A 21,722-nucleotide genomic window follows, 5' to 3' on the forward strand; every position below is an offset into this window, starting at 1 on the left:
CAGTTTTATTGAATTGAATTGAATTGTATGTGTATAAAGCAAGTCGCAGGGACGATATCTGGAAGCTTGTTTGTGCAGAACTGAAGGAGATCCGCTACATACTCAACACCATTGCGCGTGTTAACCAGTTCGAGCAGGCCCGTGCTGTAAGCAAGTACGCCAAGAAGACACGCAAGGAACAGCACTTCAAGGTACACCAAATCACAAACAAATTAGACTCCTTATGATCTAAAATCAAGATGAAACAAGAGGCGAAGCCTTCACGGCTCACGTAAGAAATCGACAAACAGTAACACAAACTCAATCACTCCGTCACACATACACACACACAGTAAGCATACCGTCGCGATATAACATTGAACGGTTGAAAAAGACGTTAAACACCAAATAAAGAAAGAAAGAAACAGTAAGCATAACTGATACGGTGCAAGAGTGCGAGACACTAGATCTAGATCTGTCTGTCTGTAGCCTACTTTTTATATTTAGTCAAGTTTTGACTAAATATTTTAACATCGAGGGGGAATCGAAACGAGGGTCGTGGTGTATGTGTGTGTGTATGTGTGTGTGTGTGTGTGTGTGCGTGCGTGCGTGCGTGCGTGTAGAGCGGTTCAGACCAAACTACTGGACCGATCTTTATGAAATTTGACATGAGAGTTCCTGGGATTGATATCCCCATACGTTTTTTTCATTTTTTTGATAAATGTCTTTGATGACGTCATATCCGGCTTTTCATGAAAGTTGAGGCGGCACTGTCACGCCCTCATTTTTGAACCAAATTGGTTGAAATTTTGGTCAAGTAATCTTCGACGAAGCCCGGGGTTCGGTATTGCATTTCAGCTTGGTGGCTTAAAAATTAATTAATGACTTTGGTCATTAAAAATCTGAAAATTGTAAAAAAAAATAAAAATTTATAAAACGATCCAAATTTACGTTTATCTTATTCTCCATCATTTGCTGATTCCAAAAACATATAAATATGTTATAATTCGGATTAAAAACAAGCTCTGAAAATTAAATATATAAAAATTATTATCAAAATTAAATTGTCCAAATCAATTTAAAAACACTTTCATCTTATTCCTTGTCGGTTCCTGATTCCAAAAACATATAGATATGATATGTTTGGATTAAAAACACGCTCAGAAAGTTAAAACAAAGAGAGGTACAGAAAAGCGTGCTATCCTTCTTAGCGCAACTACTACCCCGCTCTTCTTGTCAATTTCACTGCCTTTGCCATGAGCGGTGGCCTGACGATGCTACGAGTAAAATGGCATTGCGTTTCATTCTGTGAGTTCGACAGCTACTTGACTAAATATTGTATTTTCGCCTTACGCGACTTGTTAGTACTTACGGGGACACGACTGCCAGATGGCCAGATCGACACTGGGCTTTCGACAGCGCTTCCTCGCGCAGACACTGGAAACACGCTGTGTAGATTAACCCGTAGGAAATCTCCTTTGGTATCTTCTTTATTTATTTTTCTGGAGCTACGAAACCGAACAATGTGAAATCATGAGTCGTCTTCTCCGAATTGGCGAACTGCAGCTGGGTGAGAACTGTATCTATACCACAATCCTTCACGCGATCTGACCTAACCTTGACCCCTGACCTGGTCTACATACCACACACGACACAAACGTCCAGTCAGCTGTTTTTACCCCCCCCCCCCCCCCCCCAAAAAAAAAAAAAAAAAAAAAAAAAAAACCCACCACCCGTTTTCTTTGGATACACACTTTAACTACATACGTGCCGACGAAATGTTGATCATTGCTTCAATATTTTGAAGCTGTTGCTTGGATAATAACCAGGTAAAATTAGTATTTCGGTGTTTAGTCAAATGTTAAAGTTTCTATCACACACATACATACACACACACACACACACACACACACACACACACACACACACACACACACACACACACACACATACACACGCACAGGCAGACAAAGTTTAGCATCGCATAGGCTACACTTACGTGAGCCAAAAACAAAGCAGGGATGTTAAGTTTGTAGTACGTGTAATTAATCCCAACGATCTAAAATCAAGATTTAAAAATAAGACAGGAATGTTATGTACATTTATAATATGGGTCTTCCTGAAGTTTATCTGTAAATACTTATTATTGTTTTCTGTGTCTTTTTATTGTTTAGCCATTGTAGATTAGTCCGTCTTTAGGGCGAGGGCCAGATGTAAAAAAGCAAATCACTACCTATTCTGATATTACCCTCGTTAAATAAAGAATTGTCGTTATCATTGTCATTGTCATTGTCATTGTCGTTATCATTGTCATTGTCATTGTCGTTATCATTGTCATTATCATTGTCATTGTCGTTATCATTGTCATACCCCCCGCGGGTTAGGGGGAGTCCCATATTGGTTGGGACTAGAAAGAATTTACCCGATGCTACCCAACATGTCGTAAGAGGCGACTAACTGTTCTGTTTCTTCTCTTCTTTTGTCTTATTTCTGCCTTACCAGTCCTTTCACCTATATTTCCTTCCAAGAAAACTCTCCCTACTATTCCCTGCAGTTTTCCAATTCTTTTCTTGTTGTCTTATTTCTACCTGACTGGATCCATCACCTTTATTTCACTTACCAAAAGTCTTCTTTTCCACATCCTTATTTCTCTGCACCCCGCATGTCGTATGAGGCGACTAACGGATTCTGTTTCTCCTTTTACCCTTGTTGAGTGGTTCTTGTATAGAATATAGTCAATGTTTGTAAAGATTTTAGTCAAGCAGTATGTAAGAAATGTTTAGTCCTTTGTACTGGAAACTTGCATTCTCCCAGTAAGGTCATATATTGTACTACGTTGCAAGCCCCTGGAGCAATTTTTTGATTAGTGCTTTTGTGAACAAGAAACACTTAACAAGTGGCTCTATCCCATCTCCCCCCCCCCCCCCCCTTTCCCCTATCCCATCTCCCCCCTTTCCCTCGTCGCGATATAACCTTCGTGGTTGAAAACGACGTTAAACACCAAATAAAGAAAGAAAAGAATCATTGTCATTGTCATTGTCGTTATCATTGTCATTATCATTGTCATTGTCGTTATCATTGTCATTGTCGTTATCATTGTCATTGTCATTGTCGTTATCATTGTCATTATCATTGTCATTGTCATTGTCGTTATCATTGTCATTGTCGTTATCATTGTCATTATCATTGTCATTGTCATTATCATTGTCGTTATCAGTGTCATTGTCGTTATCATTGTCATTGTCGTTATCATTGTCATTGTCGTTATCATTGTCATTGTCGTTATCATTGTCATTGTCATTGTCGTTATCATTGTCATTGTCGTTATCATTGTCATTGTCATTGTCGTTATCATTATCATTGTCATTGTCGTTATCATTATCATTGTCATTGTCGTTGTCATTGTCATTATCATTGTCGTTATCATTGTCATTGTCATTGTCGTTATCATTGTCATTGTCGTTGTCGTTATCATTGTCATTGTCGTTATCATTGTCATTGTCGTTATCATTGTCATTATCATTGTCGTTGTCATTGTCGTTATCATTGTCATTGTCGTTATCATTGTCATTGTCGTTATCATTGTCATTGTCATTGTCATTGTCGTTATCATTATCATTATCATTGTCATTGTCGTTATCATTGTCATTGTCGTTATCATTATCATTGTCATTGTCGTTATCATTGTCATTGTCGTTATCATTGTCGTTGTCATTATCATTGTCGTTATCATTGTCATTGGCATTATCATTGTCGTTATCATTGTCATTGTCATTATCATTGTCATTGTCGTTATCATTGTCATTGTCGTTATCATTGTCATTATCATTATCATTGTCATTGTCGTTATCATTGTCATTGTCGTTATCATTGTCATTGTCGTTATCATTGTCATTGTCGTTATCATTATCATTGTCGTTATCATTATCATTATCATTGTCGTTATCATTGTCATTGTCATTATCATTGTCGTTATCATTGTCATTGTCGTTGTCATTGTCATTGTCGTTATCATTGTCATTGTCGTTATCATTATCATTGTCGTTATCATTATCATTGTCGTTATCATTATCATTGTCATTATCATTGTCGTTATCATTGTCATTGTCCTTGTCGTTATCATTGTCATTGTCATTGTCGTTATCATTGTCATTATCATTGTCATTGTCGTTATCATTATCATTGTCATTGTCGTTATCATTGTCATTATCATTATCATTGTCATTGTCGTTATCATTGTCATTGTCATTGTCATTACACTTCAGACAAAAACAAACCAAAACAGATAGACTGCCAACGATCTTGAGATAAGTTAAGTCATTATTTGTTTCATAACTGTCTGTCTGTCTGTCTGTCTGTCTGGCTGTGTCTGGCTGGCTGGCTGGCTGCCTGCCTGCCTGCCTGCCTGCCTGCCTGTCTGGCTGGCTGCCTGCCTGCCTGCCTGGCTGCCTTCCTGCCTGTCTGTCGGCCTGCCTGCCTGTCTGTCTGCCTGCCTGCATGCATGCCTGCCTGTATGTCTGCCTGCCTGCCTGCCTGCCTGCCTGCCTGCCTGCCTGCCTGCCTGCCTGTCTGTCTGTTTGTCTGTCTACTTCACAAACCTGTGTAAATGTAACGTTTTGTTTTGTCTATAATAAACGTTCCAATTACCTACCATTTTTGTTTTTTTAATTCTTCAGACGAAAAACACGCTTGTCGCCCTGACGGATGTGAGGTCCAAGGAACACGAGTACACAGACAGACAGTACGCTGAAGTGGAGTGGGTGGTCACCAAGCAGATGGACAAGAGAATGCCCTCCTTCTATATGTCCTTCGCTATGACCATTATGTGTTTAGGTATGTACCGCACACTGTATCGTCCAGGGCTAGGTGCACGAAGCGAAAGTGGGTGCCACCCAAACGGCAGAGAACAAACCGCGGGGTCCGATTCGTAGAAATCACGACAAATCTTAAAGGCTGACATAGTCCTATTTAATTAGTTTAATTACTTCCAGGGCTTTTCCCATCGTTGCGGGGATGTATAAATTAAGCTTCCTGCAAAGGTTTAGGTTTGAAGTCCTTACCAATTACGAGAAATAATTAATTTTTTATTGCTATGTTTTGCAACAGTTCTCCAGGACTTGGGCTATTTTTAGACCGTCAACACAGACAGTGCAGCTTCGTCAATCCCCGCGTGAAGGAAATCGCTCACCTTCCACGTGCAAAACGTAGTGATATTGACACGCCAGATTAGCGCGGTAGCGTATTGTGCTAAGCAGGAAAGCGCGCTTTTCTGTATTCTTGTTAACTTCGCAATTTCCGGAAAACATCCACTTTCACTTTGAGACTGTTCTGTTTACATTCGACACTATCAAAACCACTTTGCAATACTGAAATAATTTTTTCTGTGTTCGAAAGCTACAGCCAATCGTTATTATATCCCCTTAGGTACAGTTTTATAACATTATTGGCACATGTAAACAATAGGGATTAATTAATGAACGCTACGAAAAGGGCAGCCTTTAATTTCAACCTATCCAATACCGCCGCTGGCTCATACCCGGTCAGTAACTTTTTCGTGCACATCGGGCCTGGTATGTTCCTGTGAGGTTACTTTCATGGACATTTGGGCTGCTTTCTCACTGTGGAAAACGAGCTGCCATACAGTACGGCGCTACCCAATGGATGGGTTTTTGTTTCCTTTCTCACTGTGGAAAACGAGCTGCCATACAGTACGGCGCTACCCAATGGATGGGGTTTTGTTTCCTTTCTCACTGTGGAAAACGAGCTGCCATACAGTACGGCGCTTCCCAATGGATGGGGTTTTGTTTCCTTTCTCACTTTGGAAAACGAGCTGCCATACAGCACGGCGCTACCCAATGGATGGGGTTTTGTTTCCTTTCTCACTTTGGAAAACGAGCTGCCATACAGCACGGCGCTACCCAATGGATGGGGTTTTGTTTCCTTTCTCACTTTGGAAAACGAGCTGCCATACAGCACGGCGCTACCCAATGGATGGGTTTTTGTTTCCTTTCTCACTTTGGAAAACGAGCTGCCATACAGCACGGGGCTACCCAATGGATGGGTTTTTGTTTCCTTTCTTACGTGTAGTCATGTTTCCAAACCTTGCAACTTTAGCTGGATCTGTATCGTGCGCATGCGTGCACACGGGGGTGTTTGGACACCGAGGAGAGTCTGCACAAGGTTGACTCTGGGAAAGAAATCCTTCATCGAACGTGGGGGGTCGACCCCACCCCGATATAGCGACAACTGGTTTTGAAGCCAGCGCTGCTACCGACTGAGCTACCTCCCCGCCCCACTGGATGTCATTGTTTTTGTTGTTGTTGTTGAGGTGGTGGTGGTGTCGTTGTTGTTGTTATGGCTGTGGTTGTGCTGTTGTTGTTCTTGTTGTATCAGCAACAGCTGAGTTGGAATGGATGGTTATGAAACAGATGGACAAGAGACTACCCTCCTGGGTCCTTCTGTATGTCTTTCACTATTTGCCATCATGTGCGTTGGTATGCATCACAGAACTGGAGAAGGAGGGTGTAGGTGGTGGGAGAGGGGCGGGAAGAGGGGGTAGGGGGCAGAAATGGTCTGGGGTAGGTGGTGGCGTGTTTAAATGACCTTTTTGCTATTGGTTATTATTTCCGTGGGTATCTTCGCAGTGAGTAAGAGAAGCGAGAGAAAGAGAGAGAGAGCGAGAGAGAGAGAGAGAGAGAGAGAGAGAGAGAGAGAGAGAGAGAGAGAGAGAGAGAGAGAGAGAGAGAGACAGACTGTAATTGTCTGTGTGAAGTGGCCTTCTCATTCTTGCAAAAGAACATGAGCCTTCTGTACAGTTTTCTCACGTAATGTTTTCGTTAATTACACCCTCCTTCCCCTAGCCCATGAATTTAGATTACATGGACTAAAAACAAGCCGTTTCTTATAGCAAACACACACAGACACGCTTTGGAAGTCAACACACATCGCTATCACAACAACCCCCCCCCCCCCCCCCCAAAAAAAAAAAAAAAAAAAAAAAAAAATCACAATCTTTAGAATAAAAAAACAAGAATGGTAGGTATGATTTTTGATTCTGAATTTTGGAAGGTTGGTAGCTAGTCTATCTGTTTTTTTGATTTTCTAACATGCAATCTTGACCATAGTGTGTGTGTGGGTATTGTTGCAGGCACACTGTTCAACCTGCTCTTCGTGACCGTCCTGGGGGCAAGCTTCACACCCTTCTCCATCGGGGAGTGGTTCGCGCTGCACGGTCTTGCTATGGCCATGATCATCTTCATCTCGGAGCCCTTCAAGTGTATCTGGCACTACGACTTTGGATGGAAACAGCCGCAGAAACAGTCTGAGATTGATAAACGTAAACAGTCTGCCAGTGATAAAGATAAAGAAACTTCCAGTGATAAACAGGGCACTGAACAGAGTGGAGACCAGTGAAGTACCTGCCAGCAAGCAGAACAGTATGGTTACCAGCAATGGCCATGATGATCTTCATCTCGGAGCCCTTCAAGTATATCTGGCACTACGACTTCGGCTGGAAACAACCGCAGAAAGAGACCGAGATTGATAAACGTAAAAAGAGTGCCAGCGATTAAGATAAAGAAACTCCCAGTGATAAACAGAATGCGGGCACTGAACAGAGTGAAAACCAGTGATAAACAGAATGCGGGCACTGAACAGAGTGAAAACCAGTGATAAACAGAATGCGGGCACTGAACAGAGTGAAAACCAGTGACAAACAGAAAAGTATGGTTACCAGCAATAACCATGATCATTCTCATTTCAGAGAAGATAAAGAAACTTCCAGTGATAAACCGGGCACTGAACAGAGTGGAGACCAGTGAGGTACCTGCCCGCAGAACAGTATGGTTACCAGCAATGGCCATGATGATCTTCATCTCGGACCCCTTTAAGTATATCTGGCACTACGACTTCGGCTGGAAAAAGCCGAAGAAAGAGACTGAGAGGGATACACGTAAAAAAGAGTGCCAGTGATAAACAGGGTGCGGGCACTGAACAGAGTGGCGACCAATGACGTACCTGCCAGCAAGCAGAAACGTATGGTTACCAGCAATGACGTACAGCCAGTAATGAGAAGAATGCGAGCCGTTATAAGAGTGAAAAACGTTGAAGTGACTGTTGACAGCCTTTGGTGCAATAAAGAAATGGAGAGCATGGAAATGCATGAAAGTGCAGGTACCAGCAATTAGGCTATCGCCATGATCATTCTCATCTCGGAGCCCTTCTTTCAATGGTCTCTGGCACCACGGCTTTGGGTGGAAACGGCCTCAGACAGAAAGTACCAGCGATGAAAAGAGTGAACAGCGTCATGTTCAATGTAATATGAATAATGTAGTAGCCATGCAATCGCGATAGTGACAATGAGTGTAGTAGCTGCATGCCAGCAACCGTATTCGAGATTGCTGATCGAGTTTCCGCCCATGAACGAAGAAGAAGAAGAAGTACATTGTAGTTGCCAGCAAACACAGTTGCGACAATACATGAAATAGCTGCCAGTAATGGCGACAACAACAAAGACTATAGTAATTGCCTGCAATCGTTTTTGAAATTGCTGTCAGGAATCATTAGAGCGACCATGCGTGAAGTACGTGCCAGCAATTATAAGAGTGACAATGTCAAAGCTGTCAGCAACCAAACACTGAAGTAGCTCCTATAGTCACGAAAGGAGTGACCAGTGATGGCGCTAATATTTGTTCAAACTGGTACACAAACTTTTATGATGGAAACTATCCATAAAAAAAGGTAGGCTGGTCATTGGAACCAGTAAGAGTCCAACTCAGAGTACTGGTTTTGTTGTTTTACCAGAGAAAAAAACAGTAGTTCTTAAAATCAATCAGTAGGTTATACCGGCAGCCAATTAATGTCCGGTATTTTGTCATTTCAACCGGTAAAATACCAGTAATTACCGGTTAACGCCAATACTGAGTGACAATCTAAGGTCAGTCTACGGCATACCGCTTGCCTATCTGCTTGGGTTGTTCACTGAGAACTGTCTCCTCGTTATAAGTGGAACGACGCAAAAGCCTATTCGGTGCTATACGGCCCGCTGTTACCCGAAAGAAAGAAACATTTATGTCGCGCCCAGCATTAGAGATGTGTGTAGATTCCAGTTTAGTGTTGACATGAAAAAAATCAAATTAACAGCTTTAACGCGCAGAATCATTAACAACCACAACTCAACAACGGAAGTTTTATCACAAAACAAAGACAGCATGAACATCATCAACAAAACAATGACATCAACACACACACACACACACACACACACACACACACACACGCGCGCGCACGCACGCATACAAACACACACGCGCAGTAAACACGCATTCAGCAACTTGCAAATGAATGCCAGAACGCATCTCTGTCGTACATGCATATATTATAACATCTTGCATAAACGTACACACAAGTTTTAGAACAAAGAAACGTACCACATTAATTGTATGCAGAACTGTAGAATGAACACTTACACACACATTCACACTCATGTACAATTCGGTGAATATAAAGGTATGGGTATCCCTCTCGCACACACACTGGAATTCGTTGAAAAACGCTATACATCTGTAACATGAGAATACAGATATTAAGTAAAATGAGAAGAAAATCTGATCAATGTGTATTTACAGATTATTTTGTTTTTATTGTTTTCTTCCATAGTCATCTGACGTTGTTGTTGTTTTTATACTGTTCAAAAAAAGAAACGCATAGTTGCTACTTGCCAAATTTATTTTATTTTTCGAAAAAATTAACAGAAAATCCAATATTTAGATTATTTGTTTGAAATTTGGTATGGACACAGTTGAATGCACACACAGTTCATTTGCATCTTCAAATCAATCAGTCAATCAATACGATTGGGTGCCGAGGCTGTCAAGTCAGTAGGGGGTGTGACTGCCTTGAGCAGCAACAACTGCCCGGCACCTTCTGGGCATGGACTGGATCAGATGCTGGATATCTTGCTGTGGGATGGTGTCCCACTCCTCCTGAAGTGCCTGCAATAGATCGCGGTGATTTGCCGGCGCTTCTTCTCGCCTGCGCACACGTCTGTCCAATTCATCCCAGAGGTGTTCTATCGGGTTCATGTCTGGCGACATGGATGGCCAGGGAAGCACCTGGACATGGTGGTCGGTGAGGAACTGGGTGGTGAGTCGTGCTGTGTGCGGGCGAGCGTTGTCCTGCTGGAATATGGCATCCTGGTCAGCCAGAAGAGGAAGGGCGTGTGGGCGCAGAATTTCCTCCACGTATCGCTGGGCAGTTATGCGCCCTTGGACGTGCACCAGGGTGCTCCTTCCAGCGGTATTGATCGCCCCCCACACCATGACGCCTCCACCACCATGAACGGGTGCCTCATCCACACAGTTGGGCGCGTAACGTTCGTTTACTCTCCGGTAGACCCTCCTCCGACCATCATGTCGCTGGAGCAGGAAGTAGGACTCGTCGCTGAACCACACGTGTCTCCAGTGATTCCGGACGGTCCAGCGAAGGTGCTGGTTGCCCCACTGCACTCGGTTCTGGCGATGGCGGCGGGTGAGGACAGCTCCTCTGTGAGGTCTGCGAGCTCTCAAACCAGCTTCATGCAGGCGGTTCCGCACGGTCTGGTCCGATAATCGGTGTGGCCCGGGGAGAGCCTGGACAGAAGATGAGGCCGACAGGAAACGATTCCGGAGGTGGCGGAGCCGTGTGAAGCGGTCGTGAGCAGCAGTTGTCGCCCTTGGTCTTCCCGCTCGTGGCAAGTCAGCAACGGAGCTTGTGGCTTGAAACCTGACCCACAGTCTACTGATGGTGCTCTGAGACACGTGGAAGTGCCTGGCGATTGCACTTTGACTTTGGCCTGCTTGTAAACGACCCAATGCAATTTGGCGGTCTTCTCTGCTCAATCGGGCCATCTTTCGTCGCTGAATTGTCGTCTGATTTCTTTGTGGCGAACAATCCGCTTTTATGGGTTTTGGAAGACATGGTGAGAGCTCAATATTCCCCGAGTTTCACGAGATTACACTGAAGCATGACGAGTGGTCATGCCAAATGAGCAATTTTGACATTGTAGCCACTGATAACGCATGCGTCACGTGCAGAGCTCACTTGTGGCAATGGACGAAAGGTCGACGACCAGATAAACATTTTCTGCAGTTTGGTGGATATCCTTGTAGCCATATAACTAAATTAACCAAATATTACAAGCTATGCGTTTCTTTTTTTGAACAGTATAGATTGGAAGATTGTTAAATAAGAATGGTGATAGACATGATTTACTGCCAGTCTGTTGAATTCAAAGCAGCTTTGTATCTATGCGAATGCTTCTAAAAAAAATATCAAGCGTCACTACTCTGAATGAATTACTTGTGGGTTCTTCACTCAACGATGTACTTGTCATTTCTTTGATCTAGACTCATTGGAAATAGTTTGGCTAGTTTTTGAATCGTCGTAAGCATTTTTAATCTTTATCTTTGATTCTTCTGCATTTTTTTTTAAAGATTTTAGATGTTTGTCTTTTATTTCAACATCGACAGTGATCCTATTCTGTGATAATGTGGAATGTATAATAAAATAAACTTTTTTGATATCAAAGTAAATGCATTCTGTGATTTGTAATACTTTTAAACTCTCCACGAAAAAAAACCCACCTAAAGAACGGCAAAACATGAACGCTAAACACGGCTATAATCAAAAACAATGATACACGTCCAAACAAGCATGTCAGCTTCATATTTCAGAAGTTGTCAAAACTATTTGCTTGAAGAAGAAGAAAAAACACTCTTCTAAAGTCAACAAATGAAACGCATGAATTGATATGCATAGGTTGTCCACCACTTCAGGTTTTTTTTAAATGCTTGGCATAATATGTTCCTTCTTCTGTTATCATTTCTTTGTCTATTTGGTACCCTTGTACAGATGAGCGTACTAATTCTAAAAATACAATAATGATAACAAAATGTCAGAACAATTACAATGTTAATTGTTTGCATATTTTAGCTGAAAACACTAATCAATTTTCAGCTGGTGAAATGCGGGAGGTGGTGATGGGATGAGGATGGCGGGGCGGTGCTTTGTGGGCATGAGGAGAGGGAGGGGGGGGGGGGGGGGTCTGTAATTAATTTTATACACTCAAATCAGACACCAGTTTCTTTATCGTATGCATAATGCTGTTGTAACATACTCGCACGAGCATACTGAGCAATATGACATTTTACAAAGTGAAATCTCTGTACCGAGCGGTGAGTCGTAGCTATGGGATCAATACACAAATGATTGATAACAGTCGTTGCATTCTAAATTCTCCTTTTGGACTGCAATTACTAATAGTGAACGAAGCTATGCTGTGTACCTTGTTTTCATTGCTGATTTTGACTCACAAAAGCACAACATTCCTTAAGATATGAATTTGACAAAAAATCGTGAATTTATGTACAAATCTCATGTCTTGAAATTGGATATACATGACAGAAAAAATCGTGAATTTATGTACAAATCTCATGTCTGGAAATTGGATATACATGACAGAAAAATAATGCACTCAAAAAAGAAATAGCAGGACGTTTTGTGGCTCTGAATTGGATATAAATCTCTCGGCGTCATTCTGCTCTTCACCCCACATTGGCATCCACCGTTGCTTCGTTACCCCCCCACAGAAAAACTTTTCCCTCAACATTTCCCATAATTTCCTATTTTGAGGTCACTAAAACGATAGTTGTGCTGCAACTTGGAAATGTCCCATGAAAAAAAAGCACCTATAGTTACCATAACTGTGATCCATGCATTACACTGAATTGCTAGCATCACTTCACCTCAAGCTGCATATGACAAAAATACAAAAACAAATCGACTGTCAACGTCCCAAAATTCAGACGGGCGTTGTGGCGGGGTGGTAAGACGTCGGCCTCCTAATCGGAAGGTCGAGGGTTCGAATCCCGGCCGCGGCCGCCTGGTGGGTTAAGTGTGGAGATTTTTTCGATCTCCCAGGTCAACTTATGTGCAGACCTGCTAGTGGCTTATCCCCCTTCGTGTGTACACGCAAGCACAAGACCAAGTGAGCACGTAAAAGATCCTGTAATCCATGTCAGAGTTCGGTGGGTTATAGAAACACGAAAATACCCAGCATTCTTCCTCCGAAAGCGGCGTATGGCTGCCTAAATGGCGGGGTAAAAACGGTCATACACGTAAAATTCCACTCGTGCAAAAACAGTTTCAGCCCACGAACGCAGAAGAAGAAGAAGAAGAAGTCCCAAAATTCAGAATTAAAAAAAAAACCACAGAAAGGTAAGTTGTTGGAAAGTTAACGTCAAAAAACAACTTACCGTTCTTGTGTTTTGATTCTGCATTATGACGCAATACATGTTTTTGCTTTCAAACTGACAAAACGGTAAGAAAGCGCCAGCAGGGAAAGCAATTATGAATTGCAGTATAACCAGAATTATGAACATCTCCATTATGCTATGAAAACCATCTCGTAAGGAGAGAAGACACTAGCAGTAGCAGAGAAAGCAGCCATGGCGATGTCGTTGGTATTGCTGCAGGTGCCCTGAAGATGTCTATGGTCTGAGAAAAGGCGTAGTCGATGAACACAGATCCCGCTGAAATAGAAAGATTAACGTAATCTTAGTTTTCATTGTGTTTTGTTAGTTGATCCCGTTTTTACTGTGCTCATTTATTGCGTGAAAAGCAACCCCCCCCCCCCCCCCCAAAAAAAAAAAGGTATGTACCCACAATCAGTCAAAACGGTATGTTATGTAATGTTGTACTGTATTATATTGCATTGTAATGTATTGTGTTGTAGAAAACAAAACTATGGTCTTTGACCTGCAATTTTCAATGTGCATTTTCTTTTTCTGGGGTGGTCTCAACTCTGTTCATACTTTATGTGAAGTACAATAAAATATACTTTATAGTACTTTTAAAATACTGACAAATGTTTTCAGAATTTTAGCATTTCTGCATTCTCCCGGTTTTGGTAGATCGCCTAGCTGTCAACAGTCAGCGTGGACCTCTGACCGTATGAGTTAAAAATAAAGGTATTTCACTCTACTCAGCCAATATCTGTTCTGTCCTCTGAAAGTCCACCTAACCATCCTGAGGGAAGGAACGAACGAACTTTATTACAAAAGGATGGAGATGTGAGTCTTACAATATGTCCCTGCTAAAACTGAGACATAAAAATGAAAATAATCCGACACGGAGCAACATGGAAGCCTGTTGGTGCCTTTGTTGAGGTTAAGCGACCCTGTTCACGTCCTCAGATGTTCCCAGGATGTTAACGTGGATACAAACACCCATCCACATGAACACAACAAAGTAGCAACAGCCTGGCTGCTTCTGAAGCAGAGTATGGTCTTTTTTGCAGAATTTATTTCGAAGTGTAACTTAAAAAATTATTTCAGAAAAAATATATTCTGTACACTCACAAAAACCTGTCAGACTGAAGATGTTTGCATGAGTCCGAGCAGAGGGATGCTCGTATCACACACGAAAGCTTCGACTACATATATCAAATGTAAATTAATGGGTAGGCGACTTCCTACCGTAGCAATACCCCGTTGACCCACGCCACCCTGAGGGCATAGAGAGTGGACTCGTCCAATGTCTTGCAAAACCCTTCCCCTACACTAAACACACTGAAGTTAAAGTCAGGGTGGAGGTGCCTGTACCGAAAATATGTTCCAATCAAACGGGAGAGAACAAACCGCGGGATCTGATTCTTTCTTTCTTTCTTTCTTTATTTGGTGTTTAACGTCGTTTTCAACCATTCAAGGTTATATCGTGACGGGGAAAGGGGGGAGATGGGATAGAGCCACTTGTCAATTGTTTCTTGTTCACAAAAGCACTAATCAAAAAATTGCTCCAGGGGCTAGCAACGTAGTACAATACTGGGAGAATGCAAGTTTCCAGTACAAAGGACTTAACATTTCTTACATACTGCTTGACTAAAATCTTTACAAAAATTGACTATATTCTATACAAGAAACACTTAACAAGGGTAAAAGGAGAAACAGAATCCGTTAGTCGCCTCTTACGACATGCTGGGGAGCATCGGGTAAATTCTTCCCCCTAACCCGCGGGGGGTGGGATCTGATTCGTTGAAATTACAAAACAATCTCAATTTCAACCAATCGGTTAGTACCTTTCTCGTACACCTCGGCCCTGGTCTACACTTACCAAATGTAAAGTATTGGGTGGGCGACTTTCTGCCGTAGCCTCCCCCGCTGACCCCCGCCACCCTGAGGGCATAGAGAATGGACTCGTCCAGGCCGGTCAGCACGTAGTCGGTAGTGGCCAGCGGTAGCTCCACCATCACTGCTGACCGCGCATTCTCGTTGGCGTTCCAGTAATAGATCTGCAACAAAAATCATGTTGGATTTGACTTTTAATAAAAATAACTTCAACACCTGTCAAGTCATATAAACCAAATTATTGATTTTGGATTTTTTTGTATTTAATTTGAACAAAAGAACATCTTCTGATTGGTGAGCACCTTTTGGCACTTGGTCATATGTGAGGTAAAAGATATTCATAATTCGCACCCCTCGGCCTTTCTATTTCTTGATTTGTTTAGTCGCCTCGACGTTTCGCTATCAACCATTTGTCACACTAGCTCGACTTTGAGTCACCCTTGACGTTTGGACTCTCGAGAAATGTCCTCGAATTTCTGTGTGTCGGCATGTTTTGTTCTGTTAAAGGCCCACTCCGCCTCGTAAAAACAGTTCTCCTCGCTGCTGTAGATCTGGTCAGGCCTTTACATGGGGCTAGACCATCCCTCCATTTGGTCAGGCCTTTACACGGGGCTAGACCATCCCTCCATCTGGTCAGGCCTTTACATGGGGCTAGACCATCCCTCCATTTGGTCAGGCCTTTACATGGGGCTAGACCATCCCTCCATCTGGTCAGGCCTTTACATGGGGCTAGACCATCCCTCCATTTGGTCACATTCCAAAAATGAACAGTCTGGGTGCTATTTGTACGTAGTGGTAACCTTTTTTTGTTGATAATCCAACAGAATAATTCCACCCGAAGTTGCAAGGGGGCCCGGTAGCTCAGATGGTAGAGTACTAGACTTGTGATCCGAGGGTTACGGGTTCGAATCCGGACGGACACGGGTCAACTTTATGTGCAGACTCAGAGACGGTATCCATGTTCCACCCCCGTGTCGCCACTGTGGCACGTAAAAGACCTCGGTCATTCTGCAATAAGTGCAAGTGGCTGATTACACTTACGCACGCATACACCTGGGTAGCGCGACTCTGTTGCTGCTAGCTTTCCACTGGGAGGAAGCGACCCGAATTTCCCAGCGATGGGACAAGAAAGTAATGAAAATTAAAAAAATTTGAAAACGGTGTTAAAAGCATACCACATAGCCAGTCATGCCCTCCTCATCCGTGACAATAGAGATACCCCGAAACCACACTCGGGCGCTGAAAGGGCCAGCAGAATACACCCGTACCTCCTGTGGGTAATGCAAAGGGGCTGAAACAGAACATGGATTAAACAGTGTTAATTCAGTTACATACATACAAAGTCATGGAGTGTATGTAATAATAACGGTGCAAAACAAGATAAACTTTAAATGTGCTATCAGAAACAAAAATGTGGCGGACGATATTGTAAATGCATGATTATTAAACCAATCAAAACAACAATAACACCAGCAACGAAACAGAAAATCAGCTCTGAAGTAGTAATAACAAAATAAAAACTTTTTTCAAAACACACACACACACACACACACACACACACACACACACACACACACACACACACACACACACACAAAATGACGTCCAATACCTTCCTAGTTGGAGAAAGCAATTGCCTTCCCGTTGTCCTTTTTTCAAATATTCAGAGCCAAACCCTTTTTGCACCGAGATATTCGCGAAGTCAACGTCACCTAATTAACGAGAGGCTTCAGAGAATCTTAATCTGATTACTGACCATCCCCAGACGTTTCCATGATGTAGGCTTCACTCCTAGGACCCAGGCCGGCCGAGTTGTACACCTGGACATCCACCCAGGTGTTAACGTCCACGTCCAACCCGATGACCAGTCCGTTGTCCGTCTGGCCGTAGTGGCGGATGAAGCGGTGGTAGTCGCTAGCCAGCATGCCTTCTGGCCAGTAGTTGATCTGCACGAGCAACATGCATTTACGTGTAACCATGTGCAAGATGCACTGACATTTCGCTTAACTGAAAGCAAAGATAGCCAACAGGGAGTTTAGCTAAGCTTAAGTACTTTAGGTCTCTCTCTCTCTCTCTCTCTCTCTCTCTCTCTCTCTCTCTCTCTCTCTCTCTCTCTCTCTCTCTCTCTCTCTCTCTCTCTCTCTCTCTCTCTCTCTCTCTCTCTCTCTCTATCTTTAAGACTCTGCTTCTTCTGCTAGTGTGTCTTCATTTTCGTTGTTCGACTCTTTCTCTGCACGCCAGGGAAATATTTCCAAACGGCATTCAAAATTTCGATAGGTGAAATGAATCGGTTGAAATATTAAAAGTAAATATCACTCGCACAACATGGATGTATAAGTATATTTTGATGTGTATTATTATTATTTGATTTGGAATCGTGTACAGAATACTTTATTTATGTATGTTTTTGTGAGGCGCTTAGAACTGTGTTATGATTTGCGCCATATAAATATCCTCATTATTATTTTATTATTATTTCACCCGTACCCAGCTTTGAAAAAAATACGGGTTAATTATCACCTGGTACCTCACCCCCCCCCCCCCCCCTATAACAACTTCCCTGGTGTCGGACACGGGTACCTAGCTTTGGAAAAATACGAAAAAAAGAAAAGGGCTAGTTTTCACCTGATACCCCTGGATTCCCCCTCTAACGACTTCCCTGGTGTCGGACACGGGTACCTAGCTTTGGAAAAATACGAAAAAAAGAAAAGGGCTAGTTCCCAGCTGGTGACCCTGAATTCGCCCCCTAACGACTTCCCTGGTGTAGGACACGGGTACCCAGCTTTGGACAAATACAGGGTGACCAAAGAAAAGAGCTAGTTCCCAGCTGGTGACCCTGGATTCCCCCTCTAACGACTTCCTTGGTGTCGGACACGGGTACCCAGCTTTGGACAAATACAGGGTGACCAAAGAACAAGCAACCCATACAAATGCTAATAACTTCAGACCACAAAACTCAGACCACAAAAATCAGACCACTTGACCGATAGTTTGGAAACTTAGTGAGATGATCATGCATATGCTGATGTTAATGTACATCAAGTATGAAGAAGTTCATTGAACAGATACAGAAGATATTAGCAATTTTATGGGTTGCATTTTTGGGGGGTCACTCTGTTCGAAAAAAAGGGAAGTGTTCTCACCTGGTACCCTTGGATACGCCCCCTAACGATTTCCCTGGTGTTGGACACGGGTTCCCAGCTGACCTCCAGGGCGGTGCTGTTGACCGTGCTAGACTGGACATTGGTTGGTGTGCCCAATGGCACTGAAATGACACACAATGTCAGAAATGTTAGAAGCAATTCGATAAACCGTCAAAGGGCAAAACTAAGTGGGAAAATTGAAAAACGTTAGAGGGCAAGATTATTGGCATTGGAATGTTTTATATATTAGAACAACAACAACAACAACGACAACAACAACAACAACAACAACATGCAAGCAAAAAAACAGATACTGAGGCAATCTTTTTCTTCTTGTCGATCGCCTTTACACTTGGAGTCCAGCTCTGGACATGAAGCTGGTGGTCTTTTGCAGAGCTTCCACGGGACCGTGCAGCTTGTCTTGGAGGGTCGTCGGTCTGGGCCAAGTCTCTGTCCTCAAGGGCTGGAGGACCGTGCAGCTTGTCTTGGAGGGTCGTCGGTCTGGGCCAAGTCTCTGTCCTCAAGGGCTGGAGGACCGTGCAGCTTGTCTTGGGGGGTCGTCGGCCTGGGCCAAGTCTCTGTCCTCAAGGGCTGGAGGACCGTGCAGCTTGTCTTGGAGGGTCGTCGGTCTGGGCCGAGTCTCTGTCATCAAGGGCTGGAGGCAGCTTCTCTGGTCGGGTCGTCGGTCTGGGCCGAGTGTCTGTCCTCAAGGGCTGGAGGCAGCTTCTCTGGTCGGGTCGTCGGTCTGGGCCGAGTCTCTGTCCTCAAGGGCTGGAGGACCGTGCAGCTTGTCTTGGAGGGTCGTCGGTCTGGGCCAAGTCTCTGTCCTCAAGGGTTTGAAGTTGACAGAGACAATGAATCAAACGAGCAAACAAACAAACAAACACCACTGCCGACTTACTTCCCATTGCCGAGAAGACCTCAACGACAGAAGAGTTGGGTCCCTGCCCCTCCACGTTGAGTGCCTGAACTTTGACCTCGTACATCACATAGAAGTTGTCCTCTCCCACGAGTGCCACGTGCTTCGACTCGTCACTGGCCTTTGATACCTGCACACAGCACAGACGTATAGTTTAAAATGGCCTTAGCCATTCTGATGTCTAAGAAACACAGCACAACTGAGCTCGTTCGTCTGCTGTTCATGCACGCACGTGAAAAAACGCCAGCGAGAACACCCCACACACACATTCTCTCTCTCTCTCTCTCTCTCTCTCTCTCTCTCTCTCTCTCTCTCTCTCTCTCTCTCTCTCTTTCTCTCTCTCTCTCTCTCTCTCTCCTCTCTCTCTCTCTCTCTCCCCCCTCCCCCTCTCTCTCTTTCTCTCCTTCTCTTTCCTCTCTCTCTCTCTCTCTCTCTCTCTCTCTCTCTCTCTCTCTCTCTCTCTCTCTCTCTCTCTCTCTCTCTCTCTCTCTCTCTCGTTTAGTCCATACAAAGCAAATTTCGCACACTTAACTATTTATTTACACTAGCCAATAGAAAACACTCACGTATTCCCACAGTGCCTGTCTGATGCCGTCAACCTTTTGCCGCCAGAAGACCCGGTAAGTAATAGACGAGCTTCCCCATTCCGCTCGGTTCAGAAGCTGCAACACACACCAACATACGACGATGTCTGCATAAGTCACTTCTTCGTGAGAAAAAGATGTCACCAGGGAAACATAGAAGAAGGACGAGAGTTTCATGACGTTGACAATAATTAAAAGTAGTCAAAAGTCCTCTTTAACTATTTTTACTAACTAACTAACTAACTAGCTACAAAGTTTTTTTAAAACACGAATTCTGTACTCGCCAATACAAAGACAGCACATACGATTTGAATTAGTATTGTATGTGCTATCCTTGTATTTCTGACTACATATTTATTTTTTTTTATTTTTTAACTTTGTTCAAACACCAACAGTCATTTTATTGTTTATGTAATTATCTAACTAGCCAATTAACTAACTAACTATCAATCCAACTAAACATTCCAACTAACTAATCAAGCAACTGTTTCCAGAACTTCTAATAAATCAAAGGCACTTGACACAAGGTGGGAGGGGTTGTTGGGTTGGTATGCCCTCAGTCCTAGTACTACTACAGTATATGTGCCAATGACAATGACAAGCCTTTATTTAACGAGGGTATTAAATAGATTAAGCAGTGATCTGCCTTTTTACATCCAGCCCTCGCCCTAAAGAGGGACTAACTTTAACAAAAAATAATAATAAAAAAAACCCACTCAGTACCGTTTAACAGATAATTGAAGTTTTTTGTTTGTTTGTTTGCTTAACGCCCAGCCGACCACGAAGGGCCATATCAGGGCGGTATAATTGAAGTACAGGGTGACCCAAAAAAAAGAGTACCCAAACAAAACGTCATAAATTGAACAAAAATAAAGCAATCTTCATAAAATTTATTTACACACACAAGAAGCCTCTGCATGATTTCAACAAAAAAATTTAGCGTTCTAGCTTGTCTTTCAGGAAAGTTATGCTCATTCTACAGAACATGCTCCAAATGGCCTCCCCCGGATTTAAATCCCCCAGATTTCTATTTTTGGGGGTCTACAGGAACAACCCACAGACAATCGCAGAACTCAAGTGAGCCATCACAACAACCATTCGCGGAATCTCGCAACAGGAGTGTGTGCGGATGATTGATAACTTTGCGCGGCGAGTTCAAGTTTGCCTGAATCGGCGCGGAGGCCATTTGGAGCATGTTCTGTAGAATGAGCATAACTTTCCTGAAAGACAAGCTAGAGTAGAACGCTAAAATTGTCTGTGCAAATCATACAGAGGCTACTTGTGTGTGTAAATCAATATTAAGAAGATTGCTTTCTTTTTGTTCAATTTATGACGTTTTGTTTGGGTAGGCTACTCTTTTTGGGGGGTCACCCTGTAAGACACATTATACATTATTATGTACACACAATGTATGGCATAGAGGGAAATTGCTAGTTCATTGGTGTGAATTTAGTATTATACAGCAGATTGCACTGACACAACAAAATGTTAAAACACGATATGCTCTTGGCAATACATTGTATTTAAAACAAAATAAATCAAACAAGCAATCCATTGAACAAATGATCACAAATCTGATAAGTATAGACAAAAGGAGAGCTTCCGACCTTTTCTTAGCGTATTAACACTTCATGTCCCAAATAGTCACTAGAACTGGCGACACAAATAGCAAATTAGCATATCATAGCATAGCTTCTGACTGACTCATCACGCGACTACCCAGTGTCATGTGCCTGTGATATGTAAACTAACTCAGTCAATAGCTAACTAACTGACCGATCGAACGACTAACAACCTACTTGAGTTGCTAACCAAGCAACAATTATCAACCAACCAATTCATTTAATGTATTTATAAATACACACTTATATATGACTGAGCATATACTAAAAACGGCTATAAACTATAAACTAACAAGAGGCGAAGCCTTCAAGGC

At 42.8% G+C, this 21,722-nt stretch overlaps 2 protein-coding genes across 2 annotated transcripts in view; one reads left to right on the forward strand and one right to left on the reverse strand.

The window, feature by feature from the left end:
• Positions 1–7,392, forward strand: part of LOC138946818 (uncharacterized) — a 59,963-nt gene extending 52,571 nt beyond the window's left edge. Inside the window, exons 19-21 of the mRNA XM_070318220.1 lie at positions 79–191; positions 4,656–4,812; positions 7,127–7,392. Of these exons, the coding sequence (XP_070174321.1) occupies positions 79–191; positions 4,656–4,812; positions 7,127–7,392 (536 nt within the window). The remainder of the gene's footprint in view (positions 1–78; positions 192–4,655; positions 4,813–7,126) is intronic.
• Positions 7,393–11,183: 3,791 nt separating this feature from the next.
• LOC138947024 (contactin-3-like) overlaps positions 11,184–21,722 on the reverse strand; it is a 50,469-nt gene continuing 39,930 nt past the window's right edge. The window contains exons 22-28 of the mRNA XM_070318456.1: positions 19,769–19,864; positions 19,185–19,332; positions 18,284–18,405; positions 16,897–17,086; positions 16,316–16,431; positions 15,127–15,304; positions 11,184–13,547 (exon numbers count right to left, since the gene is read on the reverse strand). Coding sequence (XP_070174557.1) covers positions 13,408–13,547; positions 15,127–15,304; positions 16,316–16,431; positions 16,897–17,086; positions 18,284–18,405; positions 19,185–19,332; positions 19,769–19,864 — 990 coding nt within the window. The 3' untranslated portion in view covers positions 11,184–13,407. The remainder of the gene's footprint in view (positions 13,548–15,126; positions 15,305–16,315; positions 16,432–16,896; positions 17,087–18,283; positions 18,406–19,184; positions 19,333–19,768; positions 19,865–21,722) is intronic.

This window comes from Littorina saxatilis, linkage group LG14, assembly GCF_037325665.1.
Source record: "Littorina saxatilis isolate snail1 linkage group LG14, US_GU_Lsax_2.0, whole genome shotgun sequence".
NCBI classification, from domain to species: domain Eukaryota; kingdom Metazoa; phylum Mollusca; class Gastropoda; order Littorinimorpha; family Littorinidae; genus Littorina; species Littorina saxatilis.